The sequence below is a fragment of the Arvicola amphibius genome, chromosome X, assembly GCF_903992535.2.
Source record: "Arvicola amphibius chromosome X, mArvAmp1.2, whole genome shotgun sequence".
NCBI classification, from domain to species: domain Eukaryota; kingdom Metazoa; phylum Chordata; class Mammalia; order Rodentia; family Cricetidae; genus Arvicola; species Arvicola amphibius.
The window spans coordinates 14,417,646-14,438,513 of NC_052065.1; the positions used below are offsets into that span (position 1 = coordinate 14,417,646).

The window sequence follows — 20,868 nt, forward strand, 5'->3', positions numbered from 1 at the left end:
CTTGCAAAACCCAGCTGTCACCCTTCTTTCTTCGTCCCTAATATCTTCAGGAATGGGTTTGAAGTTACCTTCATGATTTCCTGTAGCTTCGCCCTTATACTCATTTTCCAACTTTAATTGATGGTCTCATGGGTTAATGTGAGGTTTAAATGTAGTAACAACCATAATGAGTTGAAAGCATCTACTGGCATCTCATACATTCTCCATAAAAGCTATCCATCTCCATCAGCATAATTATCATTGTCAACATCGCTCTATCGCTTTGTCATGCATCTGTCCTCAACCCTATATCTCATCTTAATTATAGTCATGAACCTATGTTTGCTTTCTTCAATTCAGGATTTCTACACTATTCTATCACACCTAAAACCACCAGAGTAATCATCAACCATGAAGCTTCTACTTTACTGGAAAAAAAAAAAAAAACAAAACCAGACTCAAAGTTTCCTGATGCCTACTTATCTCACTGTTGAAATGGTTTTAATATAAAAGAAGAAACCCATTTAGATAACAGTCGATTATGATGATGATGAACCAAAGATTTAAGTTTATGTTCTTGAAACAGAAAGTTTTTAACATTTGTCTACAATCTACATTGAATAATAAATACACTGTATATCTCATCCTGGGAAACACATGAACCAAACAGTGCTCTCTTTATCAGAGGTAAGCTTAAATACTTACTTCCTATAGCGTTCTCTAATATCCACTTTTCTTTAATTGTGTGTCTCTTCCTAAAGTACATTTTCCTGGTTCAATGTAGATTTATGGCCTACAATTTGATCATCACACATTTGTAGAAAGCAAAAAGAAGGGAGAACAGGGGATCAGGAGGAAAATAAGAAAAATATCAATATTAATAACTTTTAATTGTTCTTTGTTGTGATTCTAGGGGACTTGGCAAGCCAGAAGGAACATTTTATTTCTGTAGTGTTAGGTAAATGAAGCTAGGGCTAGAACCATGGCCTCAGTGGGAGCGATACCTGGGAGACTTTCTATATGTCTTCCCAAGCTTCAAGTAACAAGCTTGATACATAGCCCATGAGAGATAGATATGTAACCCACTGAAGATAAAGTGAGAAAATATGGAAATTCATAGAATAAATGAAGCATAAAACTAGCCTGCTTTTAAGTTACTTATAAAGTAAATGAAGAGTTCTTATTTAAGCCATTTTGTTGAAATTCCATAATTTTTATTTAAGTGCATCTTAACAATAGATAATCCAGATTCTACCCTAAGGTGTGTTTTTCTACTTTTAGGTCTAGCAGACATGTTATGAAATGCCCAGTATATATATGAGAAAGTATTTTCAGAAGTTTTGGTTCTGTATGTATTTGGTATTTGAAGTATGCATCTGTGTGTGCGTATGTGTGTATGTATGCATGTATGTGTGTATGTATCTTAAGATAGAGAGGGTAAAGGATATCTTTCTCTGTGGGCTTTACCTATCGCCCGTGGACAGCATAGAAAGCTTAATATTACTAAAGAAAGAAGTGAAGCGGTATAGAAAACTCTCTGGGGGGTAGATCACTCCCACAGATTGTCCCTAGCTGTTTAAGGTATGTTTCTAACCTTAGGTTTATTTTCATATCTCCATATGGCTAGCCACGTCCAAAGCTATCCTTGTCCTCTAAGTGTCCCAGGTCATTAAACAGAAAAAGGCAAATCTATAAAGTATTTAACTTTATAAAAGATAGTATAAAAGATTAACTCTGATCAAATTGCCTTTAGAAGCCCTTTTAGAAAGAAGCTGACTCTTCCATCTACTCCACTAAAGGCCAAGAATGACAGGTAGTTTCGTGAAGGTGTTTTTATAACTTTCCTCTTGGATGCTTTTCATAAGAGCAGAAGACCTTTGTCATGTTGTATATAGTTCTCAAGTTTGTGCTTCTGTATGACTCAGTACCAGTAATGAGCAGGTGCCTGATTTTTTAAGCCATATGCTTTGTTCTTTAGTATTCATGGTAGTCTTTCATGTTCTGAGACAATATATTTTTCCAACCAAGGCCTTGTCTCCACTGGTCACAATAACACACATCTATATATGTGTGCTGGAGCATCACCCACCATTGGACAAAGTCTTGACATCTTGAACAAAGCTCTCATCACTGAAGTTTCTAAAATATTCCGGCATTTCCCAAAGATTCTAAGACCACCTTGTTCTCTACATTGTGATCACTGCCTACAGTAAACTTGATAATTGCAAACAATGCTCCATCCTTGAAATATGATCACAATTTTCCGTATTTATGTGGAGTTCATGGGTAAAATAAAATTAAATAAGTATCCATTAAAATTAATTGTTGTTTCTTTAACTATTTAAGCTTTTTAGAACATTTGAGATCAAAGTCTCAAGACTATTTAATTTTTTTACTTAGTATTTACAAGATGTTTACAAAAAGAAAGCTCTGGAAGAATAAGTTTAAAAACTCTTTGTTTAAGAGTAACAAACTATAGCTCATGAGCCACCAGCTCAATGCTTGTTTGTATAAATAAAGTTTTATTACTAAAACCCAGCCATGTCCATTCATTCTTTTACTGTCTGTGACTTCATTGTAAGGCTACAATGATGGAGCTGAGTAGGTTCAACAGGGACTGGGTGGCTCACAGAGTTAAAAATATATTTACTGTTTTGACCTTAATAGAAAAACTGTGGCAACCCTTGATTTAAATTGTTACTATTAACTTGATAGAGTAATTCATAGCTACTATCTCTGTAGTTCAACTATACTATTCTATTCAGTTTAACTTCTTCATTATTTGAATTTAATTTTATAATTGGGTGGTTTTGGTTATTTTGGTTTTTTTTTAATTGGGTGGTTTTGAATGATGAGAACTTTATATTCTCAGATTTTAGTACTTATATATGTGAATAGATTTTTTTTCCAAAATGAGATAGTCACTTCTTTAGTAGAACTAAACACAAAAGTAATGTTTTATGAATTTCTTAAACAACTAATGTCACCATATACTCATATATATGTAGTGAGCCATATATTTGTAGACATATAAATAATGTTTTGAATAGATGATTTTAATAAAAAGATAATCTCCAGTATGGATTAATTATAATTTTATTAGTACTATCTGATTTGATGGCTGGCAAGATAGAAACATTTATCTGAAAAGGGTTGCTTATTTATAGATTTAGATTTATGGGCAATCTGACCTCCCTCCTTCTACCTACCATAAGTCAAATACACACAGATTCAAAACATCTGTGTAGGTAGACCTGGCATGACATGTCTGATGGGCCTAGAAGTAGAAACTCACGAAACCCCCATTATTAAGATCTCCCGCTATTAAGATTCGTTATTTACAAGTTACAAAGGCTCAATTAGAAATCGTTTAAAGTAGTATCTAACTTCATGAAGAGTCCAAGGATAAGCTACTTCCATGTCTTCATCTTTTTTTTCCCCATGGCTTTCTATCTTTTCTGTTGTCAGTGGAGCCCCTTGCTGCTTAGCTGACTTTCTTCATAGTCTTGGAATGGCTGCAGCAACCTCTGGCATTGTTATGCTGATAGCATCAAGTGATCAGGAAGGGTACTGACTTCCCAGGGAGTGGTTTTGTAAGAAGGGAGAAGCATTTCCACTGTTGTCCCCTAGTAGACTTCTCTCCCTTCTTACACCAAAGAACTGAAATACCTTCAGGTTCCTAACTGGTACTGGCAATCGGGACTGTATCATAGGGATTAGCTTGAATTTATAGAGTGTTTTGCCAAGGCTGGAGTGAAGAATCATCCCAGGAGGCATGAAGTAACAAAATGGAGCAAGGATGAATTAGAGAGAGTGGAGGAAAGGAGGTAAACATTGATTTGGTAATGATATCATCTACCTCTGCATCCAGGTGATGGGGAAGAAAATGGTCTAAATTTTTATACAATTGTGTCATCTTTCCAGTTACTCTATCTAAGAGAGTTATTTTTATGGGAGTAACTGGCAGAAATTATTAGGAGTTGCCAAGATTTAAAGTTCATGGCTTATGGATATCTGATTGGCTTGTCCATTATAAAACAAAAGCAAAGTAGGAGGAATTAGTCTCTTACATAGGTCAAAAAAAAAAATCACACTCCAAATAGGCACAACTCTCAGACTCCATTTTATTATTGTGAACTACAGGCTTTGGCTTTGACACAAATAATGGTGAAATTCTATAACTTGGGTTTTTTTTTCTTTTAAAAAAAAGCCATAGGGTCTCATGTAACCCAGGTTTGTCTCCCTCCCTATATAACCAAGGATGACTTTGAACTTCTGATCTTCCTCTTTTTAACTTCCCAAGTACTAGAATTGTAGGCCTGTGTCAACACCTCTGTTTTTTACCAGCTGGAGATCAAACCCAGGGCTTCATGAATCCTAGTCACCAACTGAGCTGCATCCCCAGCCCCTACCCCTAGATTTTCTTCTCTTGAGTTAACAATTCAAGGTGTCTTTGTAGATGAGTGCAATATTTTTAACTTGTGGTCTCCTTCCTACTTCCCTTCTTTTAAAGTCCAGGAAAGAAATAACGCCAAAAGAAATGATTTGATAAAACCTTTTTCTGGTTTGATGTTTAGAAACTTCTCGGTCTGAAAACTAAGTGTCCTCTTAGACTAAGTTAGTAAGTATCCTTTCCTCTGTGAGGGTAATGAGATGAAAGATGCAAATTGAGAAGCAGCAAAGAATAGGCTAGCTCCCAGCTTTGGAAAAGACAGTAGTATGCCTTCTCCTTTTGGATATGTGCATATGACGTTTTGGGTTTTTTTAATCTTTTTTTTAAACTCATAGAATTTAAATGTGAAAAAATGATAGTGAGAAAAAGGTCCTTCTAGGGTATAATTTGATCACGACCACTTGTTGTAGCAAGGAGTAATTACAAAGAATGCCTAGTTAAGGAAGAACCATAGCTGGGCTATTAAGCTGACATTCACCCCCTAAGATCAGCTTTCCTACCTCACATTTTGACCAAATGAGGAGACATGCTTAATAAATCAAATTTCTTAACGATTTTGTAAAACAGGAAAACACTTGCTTTGAGATCCAAGAATCCGCTGGAGTTATTTGTCCTTCTTGAATATCATAAAGAAAAATTTTAGAACTAATTGTCCTAGCAAATAGTTCACACAAAACAGAAAAAGATTTCTTTTCTTAGTATTTAATTGAGCTAGAAGCATGGTGACCTCCAACAGTTCAGTCTCATTACAGCAGTAAGAAACTCACGGAACGTTCTTATTTTGTGACCACAGATTTGTTAACTTTACCGCTACTTCAGCATGTAGACTATGGAGGTCAGTACATTTCACAAGTGCTTGGAGGAGCCTGCACTCTAAGACGAGGCATCTCTATTGCTTAATAATATCATAAAATACTCCCTTCTCCAGGGAAATAGAGACACTTTGAAAACAGATTCCGGTAATCTGAGTCCACATGGTACTAGAAGGATGAAGCAACAAACCCTAATTCAGTAGGATTTGTGCCAAGAGAAATGACACCATGCCCATATTCCAACATGCCTTCTTCTGTTTAAATTATAATTCATATTCTGAAAATAGGATAATAAAGAAAGATATGTCTTGTGAGATAACATTTCTTGAGGATGCCATACTTGTGCACATACAAACATGCCCAATTTTCGGACAAGGTCGAATACATGGTGGGGCTATGTTGGACTTAAATGGTTTTTTTTTTTTCATATATTTAGTGTTGGCTGTTTTTCTTTTCCAGTATTTTTATTTTCACTCTCCGGAACTCTGATTCCCACTGAAGGAGCTACATTGCACTCTGGAAACTGTTATATTGTCATGTTTGTTCACCCATACAAGGCTTATCCAATAAAGCAGGGGTTTTCAACCTATGGGTCACAACCTTTTGGGGGGGGGGCGTCAAATGACCCTTTCAAAGGGGTTGTCTAAGACCATCCTGTAAGTCAGATATTTATATTATGATTCACGATAGTAGCAGATTCCAGTTATGAAACAGCAATGAAAATAACTTCAAAGTTGGGAGTCACCACAACATGAGGAACTGAATTAAAGGGTTTAGCCTTAGGAAGGTTGAGAACCACTAAAATAAGGGTTATATTACTAAAATTAAAACATTCAGAGAGTAGGAGAACAAGAGAAAAAAAGGATTTCCTAACCCCTTTAGTTACCATGTGATTTAGTGAGGAAACACCACCAACATTCAAAGGGTCCTGAAGAGAGTAACTTTATCCTCTGAGGATGGAAGTAAACATTAGCCTTTGCAGGCATACTTGGGGTCACCCTTCACTCTTCTGTCCTAACACCTAGTTAAATGTTCACAAAGGCATTTCCTTGTTTGGTTTTAGTCAGCTTTTCCCAGATCTATCTCTGACACTAAACTCTTGAATCCCTCAGAAGAACAGATAGTGTCTGTTCATCTAAGTGTAAAGCTCATCATTCAGTCTCTCCAACAATGTGTGACTAATCAATGTTGAGTGGACAGATGGATGAATGGGTGGGTGACTAAAAGGATGAATGATGAATCTGCTGTCTAGAGAAAAGATGATATGTAAACATACAAGTATTATGCCGTAAATAATATTCCCAAGCCATTAAGACTAATCATGTGCTATGATAAACCTGGAGAAAATTTAAAACAAACAAAAACCTTTATGTTAAAATGGAAAAGACACCTCTATGTTAGCTCTTTTCCTAAATATCTAGGCATCACCCTAAGCCATTTCTTGGACCACAGCATTGCCAGTGGTCCCATGAATCTCCCTTTCATGGGCAGCTGATTCCCCTTTACTGCCAGAGATGTTCTCCTTCTGTTCCTTTGGAAGAGCTTTAAATACAGACAGGGCAACAAGGGGCAGTTTGGAATTCATTCCAATGTCTCATTTTTTTTTCTGGCTTTCCCTGGAATTTTGGCTGCCCTGCTCCTATCAGCACCTATCTGTTTTCCAGGGTGGACTTACCAGGAAAATTTAACATACATGGATAACGTTTATCATTGGAAAGTAGCAGATGTTGAGCATGGATACAATGAATGGCTCCCTGGGACCACTAATAATATAATTGCTTCTTTAACAATACTGCTGTTGCACACTAAAAATAAAATACAGCTTTTAGTCCTTGCCCCTCTTCTTAGTTTTGAGAGGTCTACACCATGAGGAAAAGAAACCATGAGTTTTCACGATAGGAAGGAATAAAACAGTATTAAACAATTATTTTGATTTCTTTTTCTTTTTTTCTCATGGTTTATTTTTTTTTATATTTAAAAATTTCCATCTCCTTCCCTCCTCCTCCCCCTCCCTCCCCTCCTCCTCCCCCTTCCCTCCCCTCCTCCTCCCCCTTCCCTCCCCTCCCGTCCACCCATAATTATTTTGAGACAGATCTTACTGCGTAGAGCAGGCTGGCCTCAGACTCACAAAGCTCTACCTGCCTCTACCTCCCAAGTTCTGAGACTAAATGTGTGCATGACCACACCCAGTCTGTGTTAAATATATTTGAAAATATCATATTTTATATAAATCACTTGAATTGTAGTTACACATATCCATGTATACATAAATATATGTGTTTTATATGTCTGTAAGGCAATAATGTGGTTAGCAGTATAGATGTGAGATGATTACAGATATTTCTGTAGAAATTGGAGTTCAAAGAAACAAGTGAAAACGATAACATTTGTAAGGTTCAATCAGCCACCTATGAAACCGTGACTAGAACCATAAAAATAAAACTGTGACTCTTAGCTGGCCACTCCCTTTTTAGCAAGTATGTTTCACCAAAATAGAAGCCACAATGAATGTTTTGTGTCAGTTTGGACACGTGTTTTTCTTTAGGTGAGGGAGATGGCAATAGCAGATTATTTCCATAGTTTCAACCAGGTCAGGAACTATGGCTTTGTGAGTCATCTCCCTTCTTGCCACAAATTTGAGTTCCCAGTTCTGTGAAACAACCTCATGAAGCAGACCAGACCTCCATTCTCTAACACTTAACAAAAAGTTTCAACCTTTACTCAACGACCTAACGCAAAACAGGTGGTATCTGAGAGAAAGGCTTTTAAAGGCCATTTTAATTTTTTGAATAATTTTTGACATATTGAAAAGTTACAAAATGATACAGCATTTCCTTTTGAGCCTCTGCCTGTTTCCCCCATAATATATTATAACAACCTTGATATATCGCCATCAACAAGATGACAGGCTTAAGTAATATTTGTGTCAGTTTTCTGCTAGCAGCCATGACACTGCGTTACATTGAGTTGGGCATCTTTTCTTCGTTTTAAATAAACAACCTTTCTTGGTCCACATAGCCTCTGTAAATAGCAGTATGTGGTTTTGAAAAAAGCACTATGGCATCTTTCCTGGGAGTTGAGTAGCATACCACCACTCAGTGCATACGTACTTTTACACCTCATCTTTCCACACAAGTAAGGAAGAAAATCCTTCCTGCGGAAAATTAGAAGGCAATTTACTCCAGGGACTTATTTTAATCCTAAAACCTATAGTCTTTAAGCACTTGGTACAAAGATCACTAACTATAGGCAGATTCTCATTTCTTTATAAATGGAAGGGAATTGCTCTCCTTCCTTAAATTCAACCCAATAGTTAAAGTATTAATAATTTGTAAATATTTTGATATGGTTCTGTTTAAAACAGAAGTAGAGACTGGGTACCATTTGTTGGGGAGAACATAAGGGCTTTCTTATATTGCCTGCGTATATTGCTGTGCTCTCTACATAGAATTATTAAGAAAGCAGTGGTCCTCAACCACAGAAATTGTGTTTCCTGTGGTCATGCCCAGAAACATCACTGGTAGCTGCAACAGAATATGAGAGGATGGTCTGGCAGCTAGTAAATAAAGGCAGGGAATGTAACCTACAATACGTAGGACAGTTGACAATAATAAAAGAAAATTACCTGACTACATATGTCACTAGTGCTCAGATTGAGAACCCATGTGTAGTTCCTAAAGGGTCACTTCTTACTTTACCACCCACAAGGCTCTTTTTATATTTCTCCTCACTTTTTCCACTAAGTTCTCCACATTGCCTATGACTTCCTTTGGTTTACTTTCTCTAAGAGTCTATTTTTTCTGGTTCAACTAAATAGCGATACAGCTATGGCTGGGAAACAGGGGAGGTAGTGCCAAAATCATCCTGCCAAATTTTTCTCAGCAGGAATTGTTTTAAAGGACTGAACAAGTTAGAACCTCCTTTTCAGGCTCAAATGGGTTTGAAAATTTCAGTGCCTGCCAGCTACTACAAATGAGTCTAATAGCTCAGGGTCGGGTGCCTATGCTGACTATGGGTGGGTATGAGGAATGTTCGACATAGAGCTTGTCTGCCTTTGTTGAGAGGCTAACACTCCAGATCTGTGTGGGAAATAGCCAAGATTTTACAGCAGTTCTCAACTGTTAAAGTTCATTGTACTTTGATCTCCAGGTGTACAGTAGTGGACTGTATGTGGCTGTTTTGGGCCACTGAGCTATATTCTTGACTATATCGGTGATAGACTCAAAGGAGACCTTTGGCCCTGGCAGCAGATGCCTACTAATACGTTCTTTGCCTTCATTCCATCATTATGTGTATGTAGCCCCTTCTCTTATATCAGTTGCCATCACTCTTACCAAATACCCAAAAGGGGGCTAGAGAGACTGCTCCACATTTCAGAGCCCTTGTTATTTATGCATGGGACCCAGATTCAGTTCCCACACTGATGGGAAAGCCTTGTTAGCCAATTATCTTTAAGAGGTGGATCCAAGTTAAGGTGTGGCTTTCTGGGACAGGGAATAAAACAGGTGCACGGCCCAGGTGCACTCTCTCTGCGATTCCCATGGGGGCACAGCTGAGCTTGGATTTCTCATTCCTGTTTCATGAGGTTTTCCCCTAATAGTAAGTAAAAATATAATTGTTTTAATCCTTTAGCCAGCCAGGTTATTTCCTGAATCAAGCTAATTTTTCCAGTTGGTGCCCCACGTTGGGGGCCATTCTGTTGACTGAGGTTCCTGTCCTGCCCAGTTCCCGCAGTCATTAAGCCCCAAAGAAATCACACAGAGGTCTACATTAATTATGAACTGATTGGCCTAGTATCTCAGGCTTCTTATTAACGCTCATAACTTATATTGGGCCATAATTCTTGTCTGTGTTAGCCAAGTGGTTTGGTACCTTTTTCAGTGAGGCAATCACATCTTGTGTCCTCTGTGTCTGGGTCACAACTGTAGACTGAAACTTCTCTCTTTCCAAAATTCTCATTGCCCCACCTCTACTTTCTGCCTGGTCACCTTGCCTATACTTCCTGCCTGGCTACTGGCCAATCAACGCTTTATTAAAAATAATACAAATGACAGGCTAAAAGACCATTGTCCCACAGCACCACACTCTCATGATGCCTCACAACTATATGTGATTACAGTTCCAAAGGATCAGATACCTTCTGCAGTCATCATACATGTACACAGTACATATACATATATTTAAGGAAAACACTAATATATATGAAAAAGAAAAAAAAAGAAATATTTTTTAAATACTAAAAATAAATTTTAAGAGGCACACAGTTTTAGAGATTTCCACCCATGGATTGACTTTAATGATGTTAGGCCTATCTAATATCAATGTATGATGAGGCAGACCATCATTGTAGGGAGCATGTAGTCTATAAAGCAGCGTGCATCATATCAAGCAGAGAGGTGGAGATGAAGGTATGTCCTAGCTTGTTCAATAATTTATAAACAATGGAAGTTTATGTGGAACTGGTAAGGAGGTAAGTTAAAGATCAAAGGCCACATCTAGTGAGGGTATTCATGTTTCATAGTGTGGTGGAAGGTATTGTAGAGAAAGAAAGAGAAAGAATAGCTTCAAGCCATTTCTAATTGGTATTAATCCATCCACAAGGGTACATGCATGATTTCAGGTCCTTCCATTAAACCTACACTTTCTCACACTGTTGTAATGGGAACTAAGTTTCCAATACATGCTTTTTTATTATTATTAAGTTTTTCAAGACAGGGTTTCTCTGTAGCTTTGTAGCCTGTCCTGGAACTAGCTCTTGTAGACCAGGCTGGCCTCGAACTCACAGAGACCTGCCTGCCTCTGCCTCCCAAGTGCTGGGATTAAAGACGTGTGCCACCGCCACCCGTTCCAACACATGCTTTTGTGGAAAGACCCAATCAAGCCTCAGGAGGATTTAAGAGAAATAAAACCTTGCAATTATACATATCTATAAAAATGATTTTCCAGTGTGACAGAATCACTGGCAGGGCCACACTTCTGGTGTGGATGCTATCTTAGAGACAGAAGTTACGTAGAGAAGGAACTTGGGCAAACTGTCTCCATCAAAGGTTTCTTGGAATGAGTCTTTCAGGTTTGGATTCCATGCGCCTTCCTTTCACCAGGTATTGTGGAAGTCAGTCATCATGAATGTTTTCAGAGATGAACTAAATGGGGCTGAAAATTAACAAAAAGATGTAAGGAAGAAAGTTCATGTCTATTTACCAGTTCTGAATATCTGAATACCTGTGGTCTCATCTTTCCACCTCTACTCTGTGCATAGATCAATGAATAAACAATAATTATTGAGCATGTGCTGTCCTCTAAGTACATGGTATCTATAACCTTATTTAATCCATGCAACAGTTCTTACAATCAAGACTATATGTCTCCTCCTATTTTATAGTTGAGGCAACTGAGGTTTGAAGGGATCAAGGAACTTATCTGTGGAAAGTGATAAATTCAAAATCTGTGTTACAGAACTCTCTAACGTCAAAGCTAGTACTCTCCATATCTGCCTAAGTGGTAGGGGAAACAAATCAAGTGCCTATCTGAAAGATGTGCCTGTGAGAGCAGACATATGTCTTGACATGCTCGAGGTAATATAAAGTTAGAGAAGTAGGGGAAGTACATAATAATCTTAGCCTTTAACTAGTTATGAAGACTAGCACAACTTGTCATTGATGTGACACTGAATTCATGTTTTGTAATATAATCTAATATGCATTATGACGCAATCCATGGAAAAAAATCTATTCATCTTACACTTACTAGAACTGAGAATCAAAAAGTTAAAGCACAAACCTCTCCAAGACATAGAACTGATAGACGGTGAGGCTTGGATTCAAAGTCAAATTTCTACATTTTCCATTTAAGGCTTATCTTGAGGAATATGCTTTAGAGAAGAACACATATATACCCATAATGAGACAGGAAGACAACCATCCAGAAGGATTGTGTGCGTGGGGAAAGAACAGTGGGAGAGGAGAATGTTTGAAAGCAAAGTATAATGAAATGTATGTATAAAACATCATAGTGGAATCCATTAGCCTATATACTAACCAAAACAATACAAAAATTAAAATGGACAAAAAACTTGTAGCTTCTCATGATGAACTCAGCGATAGAACATTTGGTTGGCATATGCAAGGTCCTGGGCTCCATCCCTAGCACCAGAGAAAAATCTCTTAGGCTTTAATGATGTATTGTTTAGTTATTCTGTTCAGTCAAATACATAAATTAAGGAATTAGAGGATTTTTTAGAAGGGAATGTTATTACTGACCAAACACATTTGGTGATATGAGCTAGCAATAAAGAAAGCATTACAAAGTAAAAGCACCATCAATTCTATTTGGAGAAGAGATTAGAATCTTGTGTAGTTAGTGTGCTTTATCATCTGTGTATATATAATAAGTCACAACAGTCCCTAGTAGCTAGATCAACTCTTAGATTTTAAGATATGAACACACCAGGGATGAAAGAGATTAATGGCTCTTGGCCACTGTACAATTGATTTACATGGTTTCGTCATTTTACAAATCTCATGACTCCAAAGGTAGAAAATCCTACTATTTTCATTTTGTGGGAAGAAAGTGGGTTTGGCGGGATTTTGGAAGGGAAGAGGTATCAAATGTGCCTGTTAACTATATTGGCGTTTTCCTGCACTTCTAAGACTTCACGGCAGAGGAGGAGCTGGGAACAACTGTAGCCCCTAGAGGATCCCAGGAATGCTCATTTCATCCTGAGTTTTACTCTGTTATTTCCTGCTATCAGTCTTGTTTTGTAAATTTTATTTTGTGGTATTGCCTTTTTACAACATGTTTTAGTGTATCCTGCGAGACAATTCTTAATCCACTTTTTTTTAAAAATATTTCTTTATTTGTTATGTATACAATGTTCTGTCTGTGTGTATGCCTGAAAGCCAGAAGAGGGCACCAGACCTCATTACAGATGGTTGTGAGCCACCATGTGGTTGCTGGGAATTGAACTCAGGACCTTTGGAAGAGCAGGCAATGCTCTTAACCACTGAGCCATCTCTCCAGCCCCCTTAATCCACTTTTTAAACAGTTCCCTTGGATATGAATTTTTTTTCTATTTGAACCCAGTGTGGCATCCTGTTCTACACCCCCTATGCATTAAGCTGCATAATCCCAAAGCATGTTCTGGCAATGATAAATGCCAATATTTTATGATGATATCCCAGGAATTTGATTGGAGCTGCTGACTGATATGAGTGTTACGTTTACTATTTGGTGATTTAAGCAGAATACTAAGTACATTGGTTAGACGTATTAGATTCAAAAGGGAATATTCTCCACATCCAATACAACTCCAACATCCATCAGTGGATGAATACTTAAACTATGGGACAGTCATTGTGTAGAATACCATGCAAGCCACAGGAAGAAAGAAGATCTGAATTTATGGATTTCTACTAGGCTCCACATTAAGCATTTTATGTAGAGTGTTTCATTTCATTCCTACGACAAAACCATGACATTCTCACTATTTATGCAAGACCACTGCGTCTTAACCAAAGCACTGCAGGTTGTAAATGATATGGTAATAGTAAGGCCTGAATTCTGTGAGCTGCCAAATCCATTTCCCTTTCCAGTTACATTGCAGTAGCTTATAAATGTCAAAGCTATGTGTGGGTATAGTTGATTCTGTCATGGCAATTTTGTTCCCGATGAATGGTGACTTATATAGTCACATAAAATAAGAAAAGCCTCGTGTAATAGCAAAACAAACACATCTGGATGTCAAAACGGAATTACATGCGAATGAGGGCTGTTTCTAGCTCTTCCCATGATTGAAAGAACATTTCAGAGCACAGTTTAAGGCTGGTTTCGTGTGCTACAAGGTGAGGATTTTTCCAGTATTCACAGAGCTATTTCTCTGTTTACACCATTGAGTTCTATGAGTCAATACAGACGTCAACTGCAATCATTTGTTTTTAATATGAAAACCATTGGGGTACTTATTTTTTTTTACTACTTCTTATTCTTTTAATATTTACAGATGGACAAAAGAGAAAGAAATCATTGAGAAAGAAACTGGATTCCCTAGGGAAGGAGAAGAACAAAGACAAAGGTAAAGGGCCAAGTAACGAAAACCAATGTATCTTGCAGGGAGCGTGCTGGTTTGATTGGGTAGAGATTTTGAATTACATCAGTTTACATGGTTGGGTTCTATTATATCAACTGAATTTCTGTAATGGAATGTCATTTAGAGCTGATATGGGTCTACTTTTCTGTGTTTTAGTATCCTTAGGCTGAACTGATGAGTTCAGCTGGTTTGAGCAGTGGGTGACTCTGGCCAATGTTGTGGTTCCAATTATTCTGTCCAATCAGCTATGTCTAAAGACGACCTGGGTTGAGTAGCCATGGACAGCGTTCCTAATACTAACCAGCTGTTTGGCAAATGGAGACAATTAAGCAGGACTAATTAAATGAAAAAAGAGTTTAGATTCATCTACTATGACTACAGAAAAGAAGCAATCTTCATCTCATGGCTTACTGATGATAGGTCATCCTCAGCAAGTTTTTTAGCTCACGGAATGCTTGGTTTGGGTCCCATATGTTTTTGGCAATTACTGGCTTTCATCATACTGATTTGTGTCTATTTCTATGGCCATTTAGGGAAATGACACTTAAGTCATCTTTCAGAGATATTTGTAGTCCATTTGAATGTGTATTCTTTAGTGGTAAGGGTCACCTGGACCCCATTAACACAGTGTAATTTTTATGACTTGTTATTGAATTATATGAACTGATGGTTGAATGGTGTGATTGAGTGAATGTATGTTCATTTTATGTGCCACAATGACTGAGAGTTGAATGAGGAAAGACACATGTCTCCTTTTGGAGTCCTCATACATCTAGTGACTGCATTTATGCTTGCAGTGGAAAACAATGACTTTTAAAATAAATGCATTGTGAATTGTACTGGGCAAGCCTCATTCCAACACTGACACCAGTTTACATACACATAGCTTCAAATGTGCTTTAAGCTTCATGACATTTGGACATAAGGAATGGAAACCCACTGTTTTACTTCCCTTACAGTGGTGTTTGTCTTCCTTGGTGCTAGTGTAGCAATGTAGACTGGAAAATTTTTGTGGCATATGTTGTAATTCACAGTGTGAGGTGTTTAGCAGCATCCTTGGCCTCTGCTAAGTGCCTATAGCACTGCCTCCAGTTTAGCAGCATCATTGGCCTCTTCTAGGTGACAGTAGCACTGCCTCCAGTTTAGCAGCATTCTTGGCCTAGCTAAGTGCCAGTAGCACTGTCTCTAGTTTAGCAGCATCCTTAGCCCCTGCTAAATGCTAGCAGCATTGCCTCTAGGCAGACTGTGCTCTGCCTTCTAAATGTATACATCTCTAGCTGGGCAAAAAGAGATAAAAGTGTTAGAAATCCATACCTCTAGCTGCAAGAAAGAATTATGACTGTAATATTTAAATAACCTGAGGCCGAAAGGCTGACGAATGTAACTCAAGGGTAAAACTCTTGTCTAGTATACACAAGACCAATCGTTCTATGCCCAGCATCCCCCCAAATACAAACCAAAGAACGCCTAAGGGGCAGATCATCACTGCATGAATCTGAGTATTGTTAGGCAAAAATATCTCAGGCATGAACTGTTGTTGTTTACAAATAAAAACTCTCAGTATATACATTCTAACATGAGAACTGAGATAATATTCACCAGGATACTCAGCAGGATATGAACAACTTCAGCAGAATTTGTTGCTAGAATAATGAAGACCAAGGGTGGGCTAGCTGCATATCCACTGTCTGATAAATTTTATTATACATATAGAACTGATGTTTTATTACCCTTAATTTTTGTGTTTTATCTCTGACAATTTCATGAATATGCATTATAGCATATTATATTGTCATCATATATTATACTATATTGCATATAGTATATTATAGTATATTGTATATTGTATTGTGGTCATATCTACTCCCTCTCACCTCCTCTGATCTCTTCCTGCTAATCCTTTTTTCTTTCTAACTTGTCCCCTTTCTACTTTCCTCAATGTCCCCTTGACTTTAGAGGGGGTGAAATTGATGAGTCATTTAAGGTTGGGCTCTTACCTACTACTAGTCCAGCAGTTATCCATGGGAGATCTATCCAAGGATTTTCCACGGATGACTTAAATTTTGACTAATAGTAAACCTATGTACAGTATACTTCCCTTTGCATACATGCATACACATGGTAAAATATAATTTATAAATTAGGCAAAATAGAAGCCTAACCAAAATAACTGACAATAAGACAATTATTATAATATGCTGTAATAAAAACCATTTAAGACATATGACTTTCTTATTTGGTAATTTCCACTTAATTTTACTACAGTTTTCTGTGAGTAACTGAAACACTTAAAAGCGAAGACAACTATACGAGTAATTCATTACTGCTTCAAGTTACTTTACTCTAGGATTTGAAACACAATGAAGATGTTAGGCTATTCTTTAGAAAGTACCCATTCAGAGTACTAGAATGAATTTTTATTTTTTGGCATGGGAAAATTGATGTTTGTATTTCCTAAACTGGTGTGGGGGATAGGGGGTGGATGGGTGGGTATGTGTATGTATACTCATGTGCGCATACACTCATACTGTATATAAAGAAATCAGAAAGAAAGAACATGAGTTAATAGGGAAGTAAGAGTCAGCAAGTAAGAAACTAATTAGTGGCCCCTGGGACATAGACATGGTTCAGACCAACTCATGCTAATGTATACCCAGTAAAAGCTTGACAGTATTCAGATTTGACATAAGAGAAGACAAGTGGGGAAATGAAGTAAGGCATCCATCTTTCTAAGGAGAGAAGTACCAAGCTTCACTGTATGAAGCTTGCCCTGCCTGAATTCGTTTTAGTGTGTAAAAATTAAGGTAGTCTAAGCTTAACTGAAGAGTTACTTCTTGACAACTCTTCAAAACATAAAGCCTTGTCTATGTCAACACAGGGAGCCATTACATGTATACATATACATATACATACATACATACATATATATATATATATATATATATACACGCACATACATGTATACAGGGAGCTATCTTGGGAACCGGAACTTGGGGGTGGCTGTGTGCTGGTGTGACACATTTGCAATCCGTTCACATTCTTTCCTTCCCTTTGGATCTTAGTGCCTGGGTTCACAAGAGATGCACATGTGAAAAACGGTCAGTTCTGAAATCCAGGAGGAAAAGAAGGAAAACAGGAAACTCTGAATGACCTCTTGGGTTAGGCCATCTAAAAATAAAGGGGAGTAGCTCTTCATGGTTGACCTGCTCTCCCAATGAAAAAGTGATTCACAAATCTTTGATATGCTACCTTATTAATTGATTCCATCAGCATGAAACATGTCGTGCGTGATATTTAATTTTTTGATATAAAAATACATAGCAAATCATATGACATTCTTGCATCCAGGCTGCTACTTAAACTAAGCTCATTTAAGTTTTGGTTGCCATATGGAAACTAATTCAAGATTAACATTGGTTTGCAAAACATATTTTCAAACAAAAGATTTCCAGTTTCTAGTCTCTTGTAGTTTAATTATTTGGCAAACAAAAGTAACTTTCAGAAATTCAGAAAATTTCTTTCTTGTCTCACAAGAACAAAACAAAGCAGAGTTTGTGGAAAAGCTAAACAAACAAATAAATAGTTTAAAAACTATTTTGATCTAGTTCCAAGGTTCCCTTAGTCAAGGCACACTGGGACAAAGTGTTACTACGACATAACTGTCCACCAAGACACCGACAGAGTATCAACATGAAAAGATTCGTTCAATTGTGGTACCTTTTTTGGTATTAAAATCCTGTGTCATGTCTTATGGGTACTCACTGTCCAGGTCACTGTATGGGAGCTCTGAAGTAAAACTACAAAAGATTATTTGCTGAAACTTCCATTTTTATTTTTTTTCTTTTTTTGGTTTTTCGAGACGGTTTCTCTGCAGCTTTTTTTTTTTTTAGAGCCTGTCCTGGAACTAGCTCTTGCAGACCAGGCTGGCCTCAAACTCACAGAGATCTGCCTGCCTCTGCCTCCAGAGTGCTGGGATTAAAGGCGTGCGCCACCACCGCCCGGCTGCAACTTCCATTTTTATTTTACGTTAAGTAGTAATAGAAAAATTAAGAATTAATTTTGCGTAGACATTCTCCAAGAAAAAAGATTCAAAAGTATCATAAAAAGCCAACATTATGGGCTAAGGACATCATTCAATAGGTAAAGTAGCTAACACACACAACTGTGAGAACCTTAATCAAACCCCTAGGACCTTCCTAAAAATGCCAGATCTGGTGGTGTGTGCCTATAACCCCAGAAAGGATGAAATGGGAGGTTGAGACAGGTGGATCCCTGAAAGCTTACTGACCATCTAGCCTGTAAACTTGGCAAAGTTCCAAGCCAATGAGACTTCTGATCTCAAATAAAAGGTGGTAAGTACCTGAGCGGGGAAACCACGGTTTTCTGACCTCCTCATGTACATATGCAAATCCAAATCCCCAAGAACACCGTAACATGAACATGCACACAAAGCATACACAGTCATACACACACACACACAGAGAGAGAGAGAGAGAGAGAGAGAGAGAGAGAGAGAGAGAGAGAGAGAGAGAGAGAGAGAGAGAGAGAGAGAGAGAGAGAGAGAGAGAGAAGCCATTACTGGAGAGAGAATGACCAAGATGTGTGCAGTTTCCAAGAAAGGTAGGAAGGAGCTTGAGTTAGCTCACAGAGTACTTTGTGGACTACAACACAACTTTTGGTCTACATGATAACAACATTGAGACATGATCAAAATATAGTAAGAAGCAATGACTTAATGGTTTTTTTCAAGTACTTTATCGTACTAACACTGTATTATATGAACTTGGAGTAGAACTGACACCAGCACAGAGGAATGGAGGAAGGGCCATTTGAAAGCCATAAAATCCAGGAGCTAAGCAATGGTACCATGGAATGAGGATTGTGGCGGAGGCGGAGAGGAATAGATCAAACAGAGAAAAATAACTTGAGGGTAGTATGGCAAGATGATGGAATAGAAATGAGGCATGAAAAGAAATATTAATGTATGACTTTCTAATGTCATATTTAGCCCATGAAGCAAGACACCCCTAACAATCCAAGTAAGGTGTGGGAAGGAAAGACTTAGAATGAGGCATGCCTTAGGAACATACAACTGTAAAGAAACAAGAATAGTTCATACTTGGAGGACAAATAAGAGCAATAAGATGGAAATCAAGTATAAATTCTGGGGGAAACAGGGTACTGCATGGGACTAAGGAAGTGAGTGACGAAGACGGTATCCAGCCAAAGGTCAGAAGAGAGAAGGGGGATGAGTACATGTGAGAACAGAGAGTCATGTGAGCCATTAAGATGGACTGGCAAGTCACCAAGTTTTATGTGAGATTGGTGGCTTAATGGTGAATCAATGCCAATAATAGAAGAAAACAACAAAGAGTAAAGGACAAGGGCAAGCCTGTGATGGTAAGCTTCTGCCACAGGTGGGAGGGTGGGGCTCTCAAGGGAACAGTTGGGAGCAGAGAGGAAAATTCATCACCTTTTGACCCTGTGTTTCATGACACGGTAAAGACAACCACTGCCAATATCCTGGTGAAACACATGGCTCCAACTAGAACACATTACTAGTTGTCCCTAGTCATAGCACAGTGAGCCTTAGGTAATATCTTTGTCATTTGAAACTCCAGTTATCAAGTTTATTAGCTTCTGTCTTTGCAAAGAATCTTCAGATTTCTGTGACCCCCCTCACAGAAAAGGTTTGAACTCAGAGAGGGGCATATGCACCCAACGCTTTCTTGCCACATAAATGACAATTTTGCCCAATAGAAATTTGATAAGTTCTTGATTTAACAATAGCTGTATTTTTAAGAAGAAAAAATATACAGGGATCCTTCCTAGAATATTATAAAGACCTCAAGACAACATCCGATGTTTGGAGATTAGAGGACTCTATGTTCTGAAGCTTGTAATAAATAGTCTTTGAGAAAAGCAGCAAGAAACTAAAGAGAACCCATTGAAACTCTTGCTTTGAAATAATAAGTTCAGTACTAACAGAAGCCCACCATACCAGAGAGAAACAGAAACCCATTCTTAGTGGGAACATCTTTTGACTGAGATTAAAAGAGGACATCAGGAGATAATGAATCCATATGGTTCCTCTTTAATTTGTATTCGGTTGTTACAGTTTACAAACACTGATGGAGTTTCAGGATTAAAAAATGCCGGATTAGGGTGAGCTGGAGAACTGCTCTTGCAGAGGACTCAATTGAGGTTCCCAGATCCTACATGGTGGCTAACGTCCAACTGTAAATCCAACTCCAGAGGACCCAACACCCTCTTCTGGCTTCTGTGGGCACTTGCACACACACACACACACACACACACACACACACACACACACATGCATGTATCTGCAAATAGACACACACCTACACATAATTAAAGATGAAAGAAATATTCTTTTAAATTATTGACTTTAGAGAAACTGTCCTTCTTTTTCCCAGAGCAACTGGAAATCTCTAAGTCTGATTGAGTTTTTTAATATAGAAACATGGCTATGAGAGGATTGAAGGGCCACTATTGTATAGAACAAGTCCCTGCCATAC

At 37.9% G+C, this 20,868-nt stretch overlaps 1 protein-coding gene across 2 annotated transcripts in view; it reads left to right on the forward strand.

Moving 5' to 3' along the window:
• The window catches only part of Arhgap6 (Rho GTPase activating protein 6), a 511,034-nt gene that overhangs the window by 431,081 nt on the left and 59,085 nt on the right, over window positions 1-20,868 (forward strand). For both annotated transcript variants that reach the window (XM_038316286.1, XM_038316287.1), the window contains exon 3: window positions 14,243-14,314. In XM_038316286.1, coding sequence (XP_038172214.1) covers window positions 14,243-14,314 — 72 coding nt within the window. The remainder of the gene's footprint in view (window positions 1-14,242; window positions 14,315-20,868) is intronic.